This window comes from Oncorhynchus mykiss, chromosome 1 (genome assembly GCF_013265735.2).
Source record: "Oncorhynchus mykiss isolate Arlee chromosome 1, USDA_OmykA_1.1, whole genome shotgun sequence".
Taxonomy (NCBI): Eukaryota; Metazoa; Chordata; class Actinopteri; order Salmoniformes; family Salmonidae; genus Oncorhynchus; species Oncorhynchus mykiss.
Window position 1 is genome coordinate 40529323 of NC_048565.1, and position 21491 is coordinate 40550813.

General features: G+C 42.5%; 1 protein-coding gene across 3 annotated transcripts in view; it reads left to right on the forward strand.

Moving 5' to 3' along the window:
- Positions 1-21491, forward strand: part of LOC110522640 (ras association domain-containing protein 8) — a 39900-nt gene that overhangs the window by 11201 nt on the left and 7208 nt on the right. The window contains exons 2-4 of one of the 3 annotated variants that reach the window (XM_021601122.2): positions 6318-6545; positions 13955-14772; positions 19310-19369. In XM_021601122.2, coding sequence (XP_021456797.1) covers positions 6443-6545; positions 13955-14772; positions 19310-19369 — 981 coding nt within the window. In that variant the 5' untranslated portion in view covers positions 6318-6442. Of the gene's footprint in view, positions 1-6317; positions 6546-13954; positions 14773-19309; positions 19508-21491 lie in introns of all 3 variants that reach the window. The other 2 variants (XM_021601115.2, XM_021601130.2) reach the window with 2 other exon arrangements.

The following is a 21491-nucleotide window of genomic DNA, read 5'->3' on the forward strand; positions in this document are numbered from 1 at the left end:
ACCTATGGTGGCTGGTGTTGTGAAGATCTCAGAGTCCAAACCTCGCCCGATGGTCATGCAAGGATAATTTGGGCCCGGTAGGAATGACATTTTTGGAGAAAATGGATCCCTGATTTTTGGCTGATCCATATGTAGTCTTAGGCTGGGTAGAAAATAAGTTGGGTACTATTACGTTTTTGAAGGTAGCTCGAAGTGGATTTTATGGATTTATTCCATTCAAGGGGGAGCAGGTGCTTTGCGTTACATGACTAGGGACAAGACCTGTGAGTTGCTTTGCTCTCCAGAGTAGAGCGCCTTTGAAAGGAGTGATTGGGATATGTCAGTTATCCAGTGAGAGCATCTGTACCGAACCCATTAAGGTGTTTCAGATGCCAAGCTTATGTTCATGTTGCAGCAGTGTTTAGGACAACGATTCCGAGATGTGAGAAGTGTACAGGAGGGCATGGGACAAAGGAATGTGTAGTATCAGTGGAAAAAACTGTGTGTCAATTGTGGGTGTGCCCATATAGTTGGCGATCAGAAGTGTCCAGTTCGAGAGAGACAGGATGAGGCTGCCCAGGTCAGAGTAGGACAGAAGGTGTCGTATGCTGAGGCAGTGAAGAGAGTAGAGGATGATGGGTTAAAGGTGAGTAGTAGGCCTAAGCCAATACAGAGTGACACGAACCTGTGTTTCATAAGGTTGGCCTTCTAGCATTCATTGCCATGGTTATCAACTGTACAGCAGAAATGGAACGTAATTCACAGAAAATAGATGTTATGGTGGCAGCTGCAGAGAAGTACTTGGGTGTACGAGGTTTTACTGCAGAAGAGTTACAAGGTGTGTTGAATGAGAGTCCCGTCGTCCCAGGCCGTCGGCCTGGTGTAGGATCAGTTAGGGTCAAAGTAGTGGAATGGGGTGGTGATTATATATTTTTTTATTAAATAGTGGTATATACTGTAGGTGTAGGATTAGTTGGTGTTGCAATTTTTTTCCTTTTCCCTGTTTCTTTTTTATTTTGTATCACAAAATGTAACATGATTGAACACACACTACCGCATAGTAGGTGATGACATGCACAAACAAAATGTGTGAACTCCATGGTACCAGAGAAGAAGAAGAGTAATTAATTCACTCACACATATTCTTCCAAAACAAGAATGAAGCTGCTTTCCACGTTGCCTCTAAATATGAATCCACATGTTTTCTCTATTATACTATTCATTTGTGTATCTTGCTCTCTGAAAAACGCGAGTTAGTCTAAGGAAGCTGGCATGTGCCTAAAATAATGCTAATCGATAATGCTAATGGTTAACTAGCTAGGTGGCTAGCTAAATGCCATTTAGCTAAATGCTCTAGCTAGGGCAAAACAAACATTAGCTCTAATACAGGTTGCTACCATGTTGTTTGTGCAACGGTGTGTTCTGAATTAGATAGAATATATATATATTCTAAAATGCAACATTTATTCAAATGTGATTAGGTTCCCCTGATAAACACTGACCAACACTTTGGTTCCTACCCTGTCCTAACTCCTATCTGGTTTTTGCATTTGTTGTCGTGCCAACCAACACGAACCATAGAAAATAGATATCTTCTTCAGGAGATGTGCTTCAAAAGTAAGTAAGATTCATACAGTGCCTTGCGAAAGTATTCGGCCCCCTTGAACTTTGCGACCTTTTGCCACATTTCAGGCTTCAAACATAAAGATATAAAACTGTATTTTTTTGTGAAGAATCAACAACAAGTGGGACACAATCATGAAGTGGAACGACGTTTATTGGATATTTCAAACTTTTTTAACAAATCAAAAAGTGAAAAATTGGGCGTGCAAAATTATTCAGCCCCCTTAAGTTAATACTTTGAAGCGCCACCTTTTGCTGCGATTACAGGTGTAAGTCGCTTGGGGTATGTCTCTATCAGTTTTGCACATCGAGAGACTGACATTTTTTCCCATTCCTCCTTGCAAAACAGCTCGAGCTCAGTGAGGTTGGATGGAGAGCATTTGTGAACAGCAGTTTTCAGTTCTTTCCACAGATTCTCGATTGGATTCAGGTCTGGACTTTGACTTGGCCATTCTAACACCTGGATATGTTTATTTTTGAACCATTCCATTGTAGATTTTGCTTAATGTTTTGGATCATTGTCTTGTTGGAAGACAAATCTCCGTCCCAGTCTCAGGACTTTTGCAGACTCCATCAGGTTTTCTTCCAGAATGGTCTTGTATTTGGCTCCATCCATCTTCCCATCAATTTTAACCATCTTCCCTGTCCCTGCTGAAGAAAAGCAGGCCCAAACCATGATGCTGCCACCACCATGTTTGACAGTGGGGATGGTGTGTTCAGCTGTGTTGCTTTTACGCCAAACATAACGTTTTGCATTGTTGCAAAGTTCAATTTTGGTTTCATCTGACCAGAGCACCTTCTTCCACATGTTTGGTGTGTCTCCCAGGTGGCTTGTGGCAAACTTTAAACGACACTTTTTATGGATATCTTTAAGAAATGGCTTTCTTCTTGCCACTCTTCCATTAAGGCCAGATTTGTGCAATATACGACTGATTGTTGTCCTATGGACAGAGTCTCCCACCTCAGCTGTAGATCTCTGCAGTTCAACCAGAGTGATCATGGGCCTCTTGGCTGCATCTCTGATCAGTCTTCTCCTTGTATGAGCTGAAAGTTTAGAGGGACGGCCAGGTCTTGGTAGATTTGCAGTGGTCTGATACTCCTTCCATTTCAATATTATCGCTTGCACAGTGCTCCTTGGGATGTTTAAAGCTTGGGAAATCTTTTTGTATCCAAATCCGGCTTTAAACTTCTTCACAACAGTATCTCGGACCTGCCTGGTGTGTTCCTTGTTCTTCATGATGCTCTCTGCGCTTTTAACGGACCTCTGAGACTATCACAGTGCAGGTGCATTTATACGGAGACTTGATTACACACAGGTGGATTGTATTTATCATCATTAGTCATTTAGGTCAACAATGGATCATTCAGAGATCCTCACTGAACTTCTGGAGAGAGTTTGCTGCACTGAAAGTAAAGGGGCTGAATAATTTTGCACGCCCAATTTTTCAGTTTTTGATTTGTTAAAAAAGTTCCAATAAATGTCGTTCCACTTCATGATTGTGTCCCACTTGTTGTTGATTCTTCACAAAAAAATACAGTTTTATATCTTTATGTTTGAAGCCTGAAATGTGGCAAAAGGTCGCAAAGTTCAAGGGGGCCGAATACTTTCGCAAGGTACTGTATAGGCCCAATGTACAGATGTAGAATCTTATTTTTTTTAAATGTTACCCCTTTTTCTCCCCAATTTTATGGTATCCAATTGTTGTAGTAGCTACTATCTTGTCTCATCACTACAACTCCCGTACGGGCTCGGGAGAGACGAAGGTTGAAAGTCATGCACAACCCAACCAAGCCGCACTGCTTCTTAACACAGCGCGCATCCAACCCGGAAGCCAGCCGCACCAATGTGTCGGAGGAAACACCGTGTACCTGGCCACCTTGGTTAGCTCGCACTGCGCCCGGCCCGCCACAGGAGTGATCACTCTTTTATTGCTCAAACCTGTAGTGTATTTGAGTTTGAAAATGCTAAATAAAAATGTAATTTGCACTTTAACATTTCAGACCTGATTTGCCCTAACATGATGTATCAATCCCAACAAAAATGTAAATTATTATAATCCACAAAAAAATTCACATTTCCTGTTGCTGCAGGATTAGTGTCCTGCTGTAGCAAACTGGCTCAAATTAAGATCCTACATCTGTAGGCTATATCTTAATCAATTTAAAATCAATTTTTATTGTGCTCCTGAATTTTATGTGGTACTCTTAACTAGTCTAAGTTAGCAGCACAAGTGTTACCAATTACATTTTTTCATTTAGAGCCCTGGCCATGTATGTTCTGTATTCCAATGTCAATTCACTTTTCACACTCCCCTGGGGAAAAAAAGTTCAACAAAATAGTGACAGAGTTATGTGTCAGTACAGAAAAATCTCCCAGAGTCCTCTTTGTGTGTGACTCGCAGCCCATTTCCCTGCATGCCTCTATCTGCACTCTGCTGCCATTTAAGGGCAATCTGGATGAAGGACAAAAGCACTTCCTAGCCAGCTGTAAATATGCCAGGAATAGAGAGATCATCAGCCAGGCAAGAGACAAAGGTGACACACACACAGAGACACACACACATACATAGAGTGTTTGTTTGACATCCCCTTTTTCTGGCCCTAAAAAGAGAGATTGTTCTCTCAAAGCCCCTACCTAGTTCTATTAAGCTGAACTGGTTTTATCTTGCAGTGATATTTAGTGTTCTCAACCCACTGTTTTTAGCAAAGCACCATGTGAGAGGTAGAGTGTGTGTGTGCATGTATGTGTGTGTGTGTGTGTGTGTGTGTGTGTGTGTGTGTGTGTGTGTGTGTGTGTGTGTGTGTGTGTATAAAGCACAGCAGCATGCCGAGGCTGGTCTAAATTACATTACACGAAGAGAACCCGCTGGGGTGGGGGAGGTGTGAAGGGGGGTTAAGTGACCAGCAGGAGGATAGAGCAGTGCAGTGCAGTGTGAAGGTCAGCCCTCTAGGGGGCATCACAGCTCTGGACAGTAGCCATACATCCACTCTCCATAGACTCTCCTTGAAGAGGACTGCAATGCAGATAGTTTTTCCTTTGAAATGTTCCTAATTTGATCTGATTTCGCAATTCCATATAGACTTTTTATCCTTGGAATATAGATGGAATATAGAATGTGCCAGACTGCATGGACTAAGGCCACTAGTCATGCTTTTTCCCACTCGCTTATCATTTGACACCAGGCTGAGTGTCTACTACAGTCACAAAAGCAGTCTTGTTAATTTTGTCTGGAATGAACTTGACTGGGAGATGAATGCGGTTCAAAATGAATGTCTTTGCCACATACTTCATTGGATTACTACCGTGAAGCTACAGGTAATTGGCAAAATAAAGTAAACACATTTGAGTAAATTAAGGAATACAATGTATATTGAAATCAGGTGCTTCCACACAGGTGTGGTTCCAGAGTTAATTAAGCAATTAACATCCCATCATGCTTTGGGTTATGTATAAACATGGCCAGTTGCCCAATATTTTGCCTACCATGGCTAGAAGAAGAGATCTGTGACTTTGAAACAGAGGTCTTAAAGGAGCATAGGTGGTTTAAAGTGTGTGTGTGTGTGTGTGTGTGTGTGTGTGTGTGTGTGTGTGTGTGTGTGTGTGTGTGTGTGTGTGTGTGTGTTTGTGTCTCAGTCACCAGATCTCAACTTATGAGAGATTCTGGAGCGGCACCCGAGACAGCGTTTTCCACCAGCCTTAACAAAACACCAAATGATAGAATTTATTGTGAAAGAATGGTGTCGCATCCCTCCAATAGAGTTCCAGACACTTCTAGAATCTGTGTCAAGGCACATTAAAGCTGTTCAATAAGCTTGTGGTGGCCCAACACTCTATTAAGATTACTTTATGTTTGTTTCCTTTATTTTGGCAGTTACCTGTATTGTGAAACTCATATAGTAAACAACACACAGAGCATTATACAGAAAACAAACCAAACATTGTTTCTCATCAAATGTTCCTCCTCATATCAAGCCAGACAAACATACAAAGTTGCCACATCTGCAGCAAAATACGAGACCCTCGTCGCCGAGACATCAAAAGAAAGTCCTTGTTCCCCTCCTTCTCCCTCTCTCCCTCCCTCTGTTGCAGTCTCTCATCCTGCCCTCCCCTCTCCATTTCATATTTCACTCACTTTTCCTGCTCTCCCTCTCCTTTTCACTGACGCCATCTTCCGGCTTTCTCCTCACCGTTGTTTCCTCCTTCATCTCTGTACAATAGCAGGAACTTGGCTCAGACCATCAGTACTGGCAGGCTCTTTCTGTCCAACCCCCCCCCCCTAAAGACATGCATCTATTCACAGAGCTCGGATGAAAACAACAATTTAATGTCCAGCTGGTCCTACTATGCCTGGCTGGACGGTTCTACCATTCCCCAACTATTTGAGCCGTCCTCCTTTTCCACAACAGCCGCTAAAAATAGTGGCACATATTTTCAGGCAGATATTGTTTTCAGGCCATGATGAATCTCCCATTGCTACTACCTGTCTCGTCACAGACTACACTGACAACAACTTCTACCTCTAGTGAAGAAATAGGTTTACACAATTTAAAAGATCCATCCCAGCGGGGTGAAAACTACTTGAAATTGCATAATTTGGTCCAGTTTTGACCAGTTTTGTGCAGTTCTGGGAAAAGTGTTTAACTACGTTATCCTCTTAAATGTGCTGCTTCCTGATCAGGTCCTTCCTGGTTTGTTCTGTGCTCTTCCTCCTCAGTGAGTTGGTGGCCAGAGGTGCTGCAGCTGGAGCCACCCTGCACTGCTGGAGCTTCCAGGAATGACGGGGCCAACCCATCGCAGCCGGCCCCCTCGCAGCACCTGACCTGACTCACCTGACCCATCATGGAGCTCAAGGTCTGGGTCGATGGGGTCCAGAGGGTTGTTTGTGGGGTCACAGAGGCAACCACCTGCCAGGAAGTGGTCATCGCTCTTGCTCAAGCCATAGGTGAGTGACATCTGAACTATGACTCTTAAAGACATATTCCAGAGGATTGAAAACGACCTCGTAATTTTTTTAAACCTCCCATTTTGGGACTTGACGTGTCATTGTACGGCTCATACATGCATAATAAATGATCTACAGTCCTCTGCCAGTGGAAAGGGGCACAGAATCCTTACATTCTAACCTGCCACCATTTAGTGCATCAGATCTACATGCTCGTTCCTGTCATGTAGGGAATGTGTGCTCTGAAGCAAGTGGGATTAGTGGCTGCATGCAATTACTATTAGTTATTTTAGTTATATATATATATATTTTTTTATTTCACCTTTATTTAACCAAGTAGGCATGTTTGGGGGTGACCAGAGACATATACCTGCTGGAGCGCGTGCTACAGGTGGGTGCTGCTATGGTGACCAGCGAGCTGAGATAAGGGGGGACTTTACCTAGCAGGGTCTTGTAGATGACATGGAGCCAGTGGGTTTGGCGACGAGTATGAAGCGAGGGCCAGCCAACGAGAGCATACAGGCAGTGGTGGGTAGTATATGGGGCTTTGCTCACAAAACGGATGGCTCTGTGATAGACTGAATCCAATTTATTGAGTAGGGTATTGGAGGCTATTTTGTAAATAACATCGCCAAAGTCGAGGATCGGTAGGATGGTCAGTTTTACAAGGTTCATTTTGGCAGCATGAGCGAAGGATGCTTTGTAGCGAAATAGGAAGCCAATTCTAGATTTAACTTTGGATTGGAGATGTTTGAGGTGAGTCTGGAAGGAGAGTTTACAGTCTAACCAGACACCTAGGTATTTGTAGTTGTCCACATATTCTAAGTCAGAGCCGTCCAGAGTAGTGATTTCGGACGGGCGGGTAGGTGCAGGCAGCGATCGGTTGAAGAGCATGCATTTAGTTTTACTTGTTTTAAGAGCAGTTGGAAGCCCCAGAAGGCGAGTTGTATGGCATTGAAGCTTGTCTGGAGGGTTGTTAACACAGTGTCCAAAGAATGGCCAGAAGTATACAGAATGGTGTCGTCTGCGTAGAGGTGGATCAAAGACTCACCAGCAGTAAGAGCGAACTCATTGATGTATACAGAGAAGAGAGTCGGCCCAAGAATTGAACCCTGTGGCACCCCCATAGAGACTGCCAGAGGCCAGGACAACAGGCCCTCCGATTTGACACACTGAACTCTATCAGAGAAGTAGTTGGTGAACCAGGCAAGGCAATCATTTGAGAAACCAAGGCTATCGAGTCTGCCGATGAGGATGTGGTGATTGACAAAGTCGAAAGCCTTGGCCAGGTCAATGAATACGGCTGCACAGTATTGTTTCTTATCGATGGCGGTTAAGATATCGTTTAGGACCTTGAGTGTGGCTGAGGTGCACCCATGACCAGCTCTGAAACCAGATTGCATAACGGAGAAGGTGCGGTGGGATTTGAAATGGTCGGTAATCTGTTTGTTGACTTGGCTTTCGAAGACCTTAGAAAGGCAGGGTAGGATAGATATAGGTTTGTAGCAGTTTGGGTCAAGAGTGTCCCCCCCTTTGAAGAGGGGGATGACTGCAGCTGCTTTCCAATCTTTGGGAATCTCAGACGACACGAAAGAGAGGTTGAACAGGCTAATAATAGGGGTTGCAACAATTTTGGCAGATAATTTTAGAAAGAAAGGGTCCAGATTGTCTAGCCCGGCTGATTTGTAGGGGTCCAGATTTTGCAGCTCTTTCAGAACATCAGCTGACTGGATTTGGGAGAAGGAAAAATGGGGAAGGCTTGCGCGAGTTGCTGTGGAGGGTGCAGTGCTCTTGACCGGGGTAGGGGTAGCCAGGTGGAAAGCATGACCAGCCGTAGAGAAATGCTTATTGAAATTCTCAATTATAGTGGATGTATCGTAGGTGACAGAGTTTCCTATCCTCAGTGCAGTGGGCAGCTGGGAGGAGGTGTTCTTATTCTCCATGGACTTTATAGTGTCCCAGAACTTTTTTGAGTTTGTGTTGCAGGAAGCAAATTTCTGCTTGAAAAAGCTAGCCTTGGCTTTTCTAACTGTCTGTGTATATTGGTTTCTAGCTTCCCAGAAAAGTTGCATATCACAGGGGCTGTTCGATGCTAATGCAGAAGGTGTATTTAGAGTAGATGTCGACCGATTATGATTTTTCAATACCGATACCGATTATTGGAGGACCCAAAAAGCCGATACCGATTAATCGGCCGATTTTTTTTGCATATTTTTTATTTGTAGTAATAACAATTACAACAATACTGAATGAACACTTACTTTAACTTAATATAATACATCAATAAATCAATTTAGCCTCCAGTAAATAAAGAAACATGTTCAATTTGGTTTAAATAATGCAAAAACAAAGTGTTGGAGAAGAAAGTAAAAGTGCAATATGTGCTATGTAAGAACGTTTCAGTTCCTTGCTCAGAACATGAGATCATATGAAAGCTGGTGGTTCCTTTTAACATGAGTCTTCAATATTCCCAGGTAAGAAGTTTTAGGTTGTAGTTATTATAGGAATTATAGGACTATTTCCCTCTATACCATTTGTATTTCATTAACCTTTGACTATTGGCTGTTCTTATAGGCACTTTAGTATTGCCAGTGTAACAGTATAGTTTCCGTCCCTCTCCTCGCTCCTCCCTGGGCTCGAACCAGGAACACAACAACAACAGCCACCATCGAAGCAGCGTTACCCATGCAGAGCAAGGGGAACAACTACTAGAAGGCTCAGAGCGTGTGACATTTGAAACGTTATTAGCGCGCGGTAACTAGCTAGCCATTTCACTTCGGTTACACCAGCCTCTTCTCGGGAGTTGATAGGCTTGAAGTCATAAACAGCGCAATGCTTGACGCACAACGAAGAGCTGCTGGCAAAACGCATGAAAGTGCTGTTTGAATGAATGTTTACGCGCCTGCTTCTGCCTACCACCGCTCAGTCAGATACTTAGATACTTGTATGCTCAGTCAGATTATATGCAACGCAGGACACGCTAGATAATATCTAGTAATATCATCAACCATGTGTAGTTAACTAGTGATTATGATTGATTATTTTTTATAAGATAAGTTTAATGCTAGCTAGCAACTTACCTTGGCTTACTGCATTCGCGTAACAGGCAGTCTCCTTGTGGAGTGCAATGAGAGAGAGGCAGGTCGTTATTGCGTTGGACAAGTTAACTGTAAGGTTGCAAGACTGGATCCCCCGAGCTGACAATGTGAAAATCTGTCTTTCTGCCCCTGAACGAGGCAGTTAAGCCACCGTTCCTAGGCCGTCATTGAAAATAAGAATGTGTTCTTAACTGACTTGCCTAGTTAAATAAAGGTATAAAAAAATATATATAAAAAACAAAATTCGGCAAATCGGCGCCCAAAAATACCGATTTCCGATTGTTATGAAAACTTGAAATCGGCCATTCCGATTAATCGGTCAACCTTTAATTTAGAGGGCAAGTTGGTTATGATGATATCTATGAGGGTGCCCGTGTTACGTCTTTGGGGTGGTACCTGGTAGGTTCATTGATAATTTGTGTGAGATTGAGGGCATCAAGTTTAGATTGTAGGATGGCTGGGGTGTTAAGCATGTTCCAGTTTAGGTCACCTAGCAGCACGAGCTCTGAAGATAATTGTCAAGCTGATCAGCAGGTACGTGCACAGATAGAGAGAATGAGTTCCCTTTCAGATTGGTGGTGTTTTTTTATTATGGCATTTTTATTTCACTTTTAATCTATGTTCTCTTGTTTAAATTAAAACCTCATCAAACTAGTTTTGAATCCCACTCCTCTTCCCCCACTCGAAGGCACACTGATTGCACTTGTCCTGCAGACAGTGGCTACCGGCCAGGGCAATAAATTAAGGGCGTCCCGGGACGATAAAGCATATGTCTGGGATGGTTTAAAACAGACTCTGGAGCAGTTCTGGGATGATAGATCCTAAATCACTGTACATCATTTCATTTTTTTTAAAGCAATGAGGCTGATGCACCAGATCAGAAGGCTTAAATTAAAATGTTGATAAACTATTATTTCTTCACATTATAAGAGCAGCAATGTGCACACGGCAGTAGGCTAACACGGAACCCAAACCGGCTGCGCGCCTGGGCCATCATGCATAAATATATTTTGTCCCCCAACATCAAATGTGATCACAACACGCAGGTTAAAATATCAAAACAAACTCTGAACCAATTACATTAATTTGGGGACAGCATTAAGCATTAAACATTAAACATTTATGGCAATTTAGCTAGCTAGCTTGCACTTGCTAGCTAATTTGTCCTTTTTAGATTGTCCTGGGATATAAACATTGAGTTGTTATTTTACCTGAAATGCACAAAGTCCTCTACTCAGACAATTAATCCGCACATAAAACGGTGAACCGAATCGTTTCTAGTCATATCTCATCCTTCCAAGCTTTTTCTTCTCTGGACTTTATATTGCGATTGGCAACTTTCAGAAATTAGGTGCATTACCGCCACCGACCTCGTTCATCTTTCAGTCACCCACATGGGTATAACCAATGAGGAAATGGCACCTCTGTACCTGCTTCTATAAACCAATGAGAAGATGGAAGAGGCAGGACTTGCAGCGCGATCTGCGTCAGAAATAGAACTGACTTCTATTTTAGCCCTTGGCAACGCAGACGCTAAAACGCAGACACAGTGTGGGTGCAATTGAATAATAATATAGATTTCTAAATGTATTTTTGCAACACTCGCGCATGCGATGCGAGCGGTGTAGTCAGCCTGTAAGCGCGAACATTCCAAAATGCAATTAGCGGGAACACGTGACAGAGATGAAATATAGACATTTTTAATGATATTTTCTTGCGATAGCCATTACGCATATCACCTCGGTTTAAATATATTTATTTACATTCATGTACAAAATAGATTTATTTATTTGGGACGGTTCATCTTCAATTTGGTATGTTTGAAATTGCACTTCGGGACGATTCTGGGATGAAAAAAGTTAGTCTCAGGTTCTTCTACCGGTGCCAAAAGGTAAACCTTTTAAATGGCATGTGTCATCTCATGGGGAATGCTTCAATTCGACTGTTTGTTGGTTTGTTTGTAGGCCTATGAGGCAGTTGTAAGCAGCAGAAGAAACTCCAATCACAGGTAAAGACTAGTTAGATTGTTTCAACATAGCTAACTATCTAGCAAACTAACTAGCTGATTTACATAATCTACATCCGCTAATATCAGCTGATAGCCCACCCCTCTTTGCCTTCTCTTTGAGCTGTAGGCTGTAAACTTGCAGGGATGAGTGTGATTTGACAGAAAATAAATGCTAAAAAATATATGTTGAAATTTGGCTACAGGCGCATTAGATAATTAGATATGAATGTAAGAATTTTAAGTCAACAGATATTTTTCTGTGTGTGTTTTTTGGGAGCAGGAGCCTTTTTTTTAGGTCTGTGCACGGCCCTGCCGATCAGAAACACTGTGCTGACAACCTTTAGCTTCTAAATGGTGTCACAGGTGAATTTTGAAATACAGTGCACAAAAGGCTATAAGGTTTTTACCAGGCGTCCGTCCATTCATTTGTCCCGTTCGCCAATCACAGCAGAACACACATATTGATGCACTCAAGAAATACATACTGAAAAAAACTTTCACCCACTTTTTAGACAATAAAATATTTGCCCTAACTTTCTGTTGCGTAAACCAACCATCCATCCAAATGAAATAATTCCACCTTTTGTCCTTATAAACATTTACATAGGTATTCCATGATATGGGGTAATAATACAACACTGCAGTTGAACTGCCAGTGATCATCATTCATCACGTATGCAAATATAATATAATCCATACACGACTTTCAAGGAGTAGGACATTTGATGCAACTTTTCCATTGTATGAAATTACGTTTTCACATTTGCTTGCTCATTTTCCATACTAGTCTGATGAAACAATCCACGCAACTACTGGAATTTGGGAACTGGCCTGCAACAACCAAACGTGATGGACAAGGTTGATTGGCAGGTGGAATGATGTCCAATGAGGTTGCATGGTTAAAGTGGAAGGCGTGATCAGGTCGGTCCAGTATAATCCAATGAGGTTGTGGGATGTACACCACAGAGTTTTTTTTTTACTGTCTTCGGGCACATGCTACAGAGGCTCGAGAAAAATTATGTGACGTTGTACACAATTGTGCACAATTTTCAGGGACCTGCTTTGGTTTGTGAGCTCTAATTTCAAAACTACTGGCTGAAATTATTCAAAACTTCTGGAAAATCCCTTTAACAAAGGCTTTAGGATGTTTGTTTTATTTGTGTTGGCTACTAATATTTCAAATATTATAATTTATAAATGTAGGCCTATACGTTGTTTTCTGCAAGTGCATTCCCCTTCGTTATGTATGATGTTGAATAATAGAAGGATAGTATAATGTACCTCTAACCTAACCTACAGTGTTTACCTGTGAGACGTTGGTAAGGTAGGCTACTGTCTGTCACCAAGCCATAGTTGGATGACTGCGTACCAATATGGCCCAGTGTTACATAGTAGTACTCAAGTATAGTGACAGTGAAGAGGATATACTGATTCTCTGTTGTAATGTATTGTGCCGCTTGTATAAGAAATAGTGGTTAATTAAACTCCAATTTGAATCAGGAGCTGTCTTACAATTCGGCTTACTGCTGAAAACTAATATTTGTTCCTCTCCTCCAGCCTACACCTCAATCTGGTGCTGTAGTGAGAGATAGAGAGGGTCTTAGTCAGAAACCCCCTCTATCCATCCCTCCATCCCCCCCTCTCTCAGTGAGAGGAGAGGAATGGAGCAGACTGTATTGACATCACTTCCCATTAAGCGTGGGGCAGGCGAGAGGAGGGAAAGTCTGAGTCATCTCTCCATCTCTCGCAGGCAGGGGGAAGCAAAAGCACTGACGAAGCCCCCTCTCCTCCCTCCTGCTACTTTCCATATAGAAATTCCTATATACAGTACAAATGTCTAATGACAAGATTAATGTTAGGTTTTTGGGGTTTATCTCTAGTTGGGACCAGCACTGGAAAGGGGTTTGCCTCAGTCTCTTTGACCTTGTTTCTTGTGTGAAAATTGGAAATTGAAAAAATGTCCCACTAAAATAAAATTTCCACTAAAGCAAATATCATATTACCTAAAAAAAACTAACAGGGTTATTAATCTCTGTTAATAGATAGATTATTAATTATTCAAGGCTCTTATACATTCGCTTTTCGCTTTTTAATAGCTGACGATGCACTGATACTTATCCTATTGATTCTCGTAAAATATGATTACAAAGAGAGCTATTATTCATATCAACTGATTTGTTAGTTAGTTTGTCAAAGTATATAGGCTGAGAAGACATACACATACAGAAAACTATGCACAAAGCATGCACTAAAACATACACAAAAGCTGACATAACTGAACTTGTCCTATCTGTTTTTCCCAGGCCGAACTGGGCGCTATACACTGGTGGAGAAATGGCGGGACACAGAGCGCCACCTGGCCCCACACGAGAGCCCAGTGGCATCCCTCAACACCTGGGGCCAGTATGCCGGTGACGTCCAGCTGATCCTGCACCGCACGGGCCCCTCCCTGACCGAACGGCCACCCTCCGAGGGTCCCTTGCTCCGGGGTCCGGAACGCGGCCCACACCGGCAGAGCCTCCCCCCGCTCGCCAAGCTCCGCCATCCCAGTGAGCACGCCCTCCATCGCCGCGAGCCGCGCCGCAAGTCCCTCACCTTCACCGGCGGGCCCCGGGGCCTCCGGGACATCCTGAGTGGAGGCCGGGTGGGGGAGGGGAGGGAGTTCGAGGCCAAACGACGTCTCCTATTCCAGGGGAACGGTGGTAACCAGAACCACCACCACCATGCCGCAGCGGCAGCCACAGCGGTAGCCCCAGGAGGAGCAGTGTCCCCCGGCATGTGGGCCTGCCGCATGGAGGACCTGGTCAGACTGGTGGGGCTCCAGAGAGAGACTCTGGCCGTGCTAGAGAAGAGGCTGGAGGCCTACGAGGCTGAACTGCAGACCTGGGGGGGACGAAGGGGAGAGGAGGCTAGAGGAGCAGGGGGGCTGATGGAGGAGATAGTGAGGCTGGAGAGACGACTGAGGAAGAACGAGGTGGAGATGGAGGAGGAGGAGTTCTGGGCCAGCGAGCTGCAGATTGAGCTGGAGAGTGAGAGACAGCTGGAGGACAGGCTTGAGGAGCTGAGAGGGCGTCTTCAGTGTGCTCAGGTCGAGCTGGGGGACAGGATGGCTCTGGTACAGGTGGGTGGGACACACTTCGGATTTATGACCCATGGGCATTAATTAGATACGGTATGATCAAATGGCATGGACACTATTATAGGGCCCCTAAATGTTACGATTTCTGTTGTATATTGTGTAAGGGGCTATGTGCTCTCAAGGAAAATAATGCATGATGCGAAAGGTGTGTGCCACGACCAGGGCCAGTCCTTGGAGACCAAAAAATGCCACCCCGCAAAACTAGAATAGTCCCAGTGAGCATATTGATGTTTAAAATACATATTTTCCAGGATGTTGAAAAGGCATCTTTTCCGGACTGTAAAAAAAACATGTATTTTCTGGACATGGATATCAGGTTCATATTCTGTTCTGAATGAAAGTTGAAAATAAGTCATTTCTAGACGTCTATGTTTGGGCCAAATCAAAGCTGGTCCAGACCAGGCAAAATCTAAACCAAACGTAGACGTCTATGATTGGTCTGGACCGGACTAAAAACCAAAGTCCGTGCCGGTTTGGAACTGCACAAAAAAAAAGATGTCCAAAAGGCATCAGTCCGTGCTTACTGAGGTGTAGCCTACAGTGTTGGCTGAAATTTAATTTTAGGTATGCCCATCTATCTACAGTGGGGCAAAAAAGTATTTAGTCAGCCACCAATTGTGCAAGTTCTCCCACTTAAAAAGATGAGAGAGGCCTGTAATTTTCATCATAGGTACACTTCAACAATGACAGACAAAAGGAGAAAATCACATTGTAGGATTTTTTATGAATTTATTTTCAAATTATGGTGGAAAATAAGTATTTGGTCACTTACAAACAAGCAAGATTTCTGGCTCTCACAGACCTGTAACTTCTTCTTTAAGAGGCTCCTCTGTCCTCCACTCGTTACCTGTATTAATGGCACCTGTTTGAACTTGTTATCAGTATAAAAGACACCTGTCCACAACCTCAAACAGTCACACTCCAAACTCCACTATGGCCAAGACCAAAGAGCTGTCAAAGGACACCAGAAACAAAATTGTAGACCTGCACCAGACTGAATCTGCAATAGGTAAGCAGCTTGGTTTGAAGAAATCAACTGTGGGAGCAATTATTAGGAAATGTAAGACATACAAGACCACTGATAATCTCCCTCGATCTGGGGCTCCACGCAAGATCTCACCCCGGGGGATCAAAATGATCACAAGAACGGTGAGCAAAAATCCCAGAACCACATGGGGGGACCTAGTGAATGACCTGCAGAGAGCTGGGACCAAAGTAACAAAGCCTACCATCAGTAACACACTACGCCGCCAGGGACTCAAATCCTGCAGTGCCAGACGTGTCCCCCTGCTTAAGCCAGTACATGTCCAGGCCCATCTGAAGTTTGCTAGAGAGCATTTGGATGATCCAGAAGAAGATTGGGAGAATGTCATATGGTCAGATGAAACCAAAATATAACTTTTTGGTAAAAACCCAACTCGTTGTGTTTGGTGGACAAAAAATGCTGAGTTGCATCCAAAGAACACCATACCTACTGTGAAGCATGGGGGTGGAAACATCATGCTTTGGGCTGTTCTTCTGCAAAGGGACCAGGACGACTGATCCGTGTAAAGGAAAGAATGAATGGGGCCATGTATTGTGAGATTTTGAGTGAAAACCTCCTTCCATCAGCAAGGGCATTGAAGATGAAACGTGGCTGGGTCTTTCAGCATGACAATGATCCCAAACACACCGCCCGGGCAACGAAGGAGTGGCTTCGTAAGAAGCATTTCAAGGTCCTGGAGTGGCCTAGCCAATCTCCAGATCTCAACCCCATAGAAAATCTTTGGAGGGAGTTGAAAGTCCGTGTTGCCCAGCAACAGCTCCAAAACATCACTGCTCTAGAGGAGATCTGCATGGAGGAATGGGCCAAAATACCAGCAACAGTGTGTGAAAACCTTGTGAAGACTTAGAGAAAACGTTTGACCTCTGTCATTGCCAACAAAGGGTATATAACAAATTATTGAGATAAACTTTTGTTATTGACCAAATACTTATTTTCCACCATAATTTGCAAATAAATGAATTAAAAATCCTACAATGTGATTTTCCTGATTTTCTTTTCTCATTTTGTCTGTCATAGTTGAAGTGTACCTATGATGAAAATTACAGGCCTCTCTCATCTTTTTAAGTGAGAGAACTTGCACAATTGGTGGCTGACTAAATACTTTTTTGCCCCACTGTATGTGGGAAGCCTACCGGTTGTAAAACACCAAACGTTCGGACAGGACCATAACAAGACGTCCAAAAGACGTCGGTTCGTGATTACAGGGGCGTAGCCTAATATGTCGGACCGCAATAGAATGTTATGAATGTCCATCAATGTGGTAGGCCCACCGTTTGTAAAACAGGCATTGGCTTTATTAGTCCTGATTCCTGTGACTAATCAATTTGGCTATTTAAGCTCTGAATATCAGATACCCAGTTATCGCTAGCCTATTTGCAATGTATTTACACAGCAGGAAATGCAGTATTTTCTGCACATTTTCTGGAAAAAAGTATTTTCTTTTTCACTATGATAAGATTAGCAAAAATTGACGGACACAAACTTGAAACCACTGATCATGAAAATGTGGTGGAACTCCTGGACTAAAGTTGTGATTGTCCATTAGATATTATGCATTTTACGTTGACCTGTGCTGTTTTTAGGATATATAGTTTTGTTAACATGACAGCATTTTTTTTTTTTTTATTGAGCGCCATCTCATTACATCCATTTTATGTCCAGCCTGTAGGCTACAGAAAAGGCCACATTGTCTTTCTACCATATCCTATATCTGCTACTTCAATGTTGGTGGAGCGCTGCAGAGATGCATCTCTCCAACAGCACCATGGAGAGGCGCGCTGGGAATGGACAAGTAAAATCATTTCCCCCCCTGCCTTTGACAAAGTGGTCACTGCTTATCAAAGGGTGGCATCAGTGCTCACCTAAAAAACCCATATGCCAGAAAGAAGTTGTCATTGTTTTTGGGCAGAATTGTGTGAGGTTTTATGTGTTGTTGGAGTTCCGTCTTTGTCAGTTTTGCTCAGAACATGCCACCTAATCATGCCTACTGAGCGGGCCGGCCGTGACCACGAAGCATAGCGGAGTGGCACTAACCTTTTGCAGAGTACCATTATATTCCAGAGAACACATACAGCACCAAGTTGATTATCCCACTTACACCACGGCTATAATTTAACACATTACTGAGTTAATTTACCTGTAGAAATGTGTTCAACATCCACAAGTTGCTAGAAAGTTTACTGGATAGCCAAACAGATTTGCTAGCTAAGCAAACCATCAGTCCTCCTAAATATTAGCTAGCTATAAAAATCGAATTCAACAATGCCAATAATGTTCTCAATTCGACTATTGATAGCAGTTGGTTATTGTTGTGTTTTATAGCGAAATAATGCACACTCTAGAATGCTCTTCAAGGAAATCAGACATTAGTATTTAACAATTCCGGCATAGTATAATTAAGCAATAAGGCACAAGAGTCAGTGATGTATCATGAATACAGTCACAGGTAAATGTTGTTTTTCGGCCTGACATATTTAAAATAACAAGGAATTACATATTTTCATTAAAATGTTATGTTGATAAGTCAATTCATACAATTTTATTCTTCCACCATCTGGTTGTTTGTTGCTACAGACCAAAATAAGTTACTAGCTATGCAAAATAACTGGTTGTCTGTTCTAAACAAAATGGTTGCTATGCCTGCTCGATAGCTAACATTCTGGTCACATGCTAGCTAGCTAGCTAGCCAACTTTCAGCTATTTTCTATTGATGCGTGATTTCAACTGGCTCAGAAAAAGTTGTCTCGTTTCGTCTGTGCACCATTCACTCTATTTATTATACTACAGAGAAGGAAATTAAGAAGTTAAACACTGTTTCCGAGGTCAAACAGACAGCGAAGCTTATATTAACGCCCGCTGTACCAAACTAAATGCTAGGCTGGAAGCAAGGGGAAATAATGTGCAAGTTGGGATAAATAAATAAAGAGATGACTCAGACATGATATTCTTATGGAGACGCAGTGATTCAGATGGAACTTAGGTGTGTCTCTGTGACAGCCAATACAGCACGGCTTGGAACGCTGTTCATCCAATCAGTTTTATAAATTGTTATAATCACATAACATTAAAAGTGTGCAGGCACCTTGCAGCATCATTTGAAAGACAGATAATGCATATCCTCTCTCTGAATTTCTTGCTGTGCTTTTCTATGCACTTCCATCTAAATCAAGGTATCCCTTACTCGGTCCTGGGGCCCCCCCCAGGTTTTGTTTTTTGCCCTAGCACTATACAGTTGATGCAAATAATCAAAGGTTGATGATGAGTTGGTTATTTGAGTCAGCTGTGTAGTGCTAGGGCAACAAAAAAACAAAATGTACACCCAAGGGGAGCCCCAAGACCATGTTTGGGAAACCCTGGTCTATATAACAGACTACCAGCAAAACTGATGATGTAGCTAGGGTGCTGGGAAGCATATGTTCCCCTAACCATCTCCTACTCCTATTGGTCTAAAACTCAAACCTGTCTGTGTGTCAGGGTGTAGAGGCTGGTCTGGAGGAGGAGCGTCTGCAGAGGGAGAGACAAGAGACACAAAGGGTGAGCGAGGTGGAGGCCAAGGCGCAGGTACTCAGAGCCCGCACGGAGCTCAAGGCCCAGGACAGACAGTCTGTCCAGCTGGAGAGCAGCTGCAGAGCCGTGGACAGGTCCCTCGGCCTGAGTGGCAAGAGACTGCAGGTCAGACACATGTATTAAAATACACACACACACGATGATGCATGAGCATACACATGACAAAATGCATGTAGAAACACATATAGTGCTTCTACATATACAGTATACAGTACCTACCAGAAGCATACCAGAAGCAAAGCCATTGCAGGGCAATCAAAGCCTGGGATTTGTTTTAAATCAAATTAACTGCAAAGTTTATTTAAATCAAATTATGATTTAAAAAAAAATTGAATCGTCAAGAGCAGCTGCCAAAAAAATAACTTGATTCAGCAAGCATAACCCTGGCCTACCAAGGCAGGGATAAAAACATGAAATCATAGCAGGTACGAATACAGTAGCTCACTTAGAATCAAACACATATAAGCCTGGCTTACCAAGACAGGCATGAAAACATTAGCCTAAGTCATAAATAAACAGTATTCAGGCTTACCTTTCTTGTGTTTCACGTTTTAGAGCAGAAGATATAGACGTTCCCTTTCAAAGGCATGCAGTAAGCATGCAAGATCTGATTCATGTTTTGATATGTCATGTAGTGGAGAAGAGTCTCTCAACACTACATGAAGTTATAGGAAAGGTGATAATGGCCCTTACAGGAACTTAGTAGTACTACTTATTTATCTGAGAGTGAGGTAAATACATAGCGTTTAGCAAAAAAAAAAGATTATTTGTCTCTCTGAAATGAAACCATCAAGTGATACATTTTTTTTTAAAATACATATGTCATTGAACATCCCAATGCCATGATTAGATCGATAGAAAAACATCAATTATTTTTCATACATTTTAAACAATAAGCTAATTTACCAACATTTCTGAAAATGGATATATAGAGTTTTGTAAATAAACTCTTGAAATAGGCTACCATTTATCCATCACTCATTCAATAGCCAAGCATGCTCAAAAGTAAATAGACCGGTAGCCTATTTAAATTATTTTACAGTATGGTTAGGTACAGTATTGCTGTGCGATAGGAGCTCAACATCATAACCTAATCTCAGAGCCTATCCCAGGGCAGGAGATAAAATATTTGGGTTGTAGCATTTACTTTAAATTGTTCAAATAGACAATGTTAAGGGTGTGTACTGGAGGCGAAGTCAGGTGCAGGAAAGCAGAGTGTAGTTAACAGACGCACTTTTTATTCCGGTCCAAACGAAAGCACATAGGACATAAAACGTTCCCAAAACATGGAACATAAACAAAAGTTTGGTGCGTAACAATACCCACCAGGTGTGTAAGGAACAAGACAAAACAAATGGAAATAGGAAAAATGGGAGCGGCGATGGCTAGAAAGCCGCTGACGTCGATCGCCGCCCGAACAAGGAGAAGAGCCGACTTCGGCGGAAGTCGTGACATACAATCAATCTTGTAGAATGTATGACCAATGTTTGGCACTCGCTATAGGCAGCATGCATTTTTTTTTATAGCTAGGTTTATATTCTACATTTTTTTTTTTTTTTTTTATCCTCATAAAAACATTGTCCCACCAGAGATGTATTTCCTTTAAATGTACTTGTTGCGGATAAAAGTCTGTACGTGATGAGCTAGTGCATATAAAAAAAACTTTTGCAGTTAAATTTCCATGAACCGGATAAAAAAATACAAGTTAAATGGGTTTCAACTCTACTGATGGTTTTGTCACAAAAAATGTGTGTTATATATCAAATGTGTCCACACTGGTATTGGATAATGCGCCTTAGCCAACAGCTCGCGTATACAGTGCTGGTATAGCCTACATGACTAGATTATTATGGACAAAATACTATTTTTATTTGTCAAATGACAACCAAACATCGATTATCATGTCACCAGATTAAGACCATAGATATTTATTGGAAAGGAGCATCAAGTTCATCAGCTTTCACTTTCACCACCCTGTGAAGTTCATCATAATTTATTTAATCTGTAGTCTAACAAACTGCATGCTTTCCCGAGTCATAGGGGGAGGACCACACAGACTTGTCATTGCGTGACTCCAAGTTTACTCCGA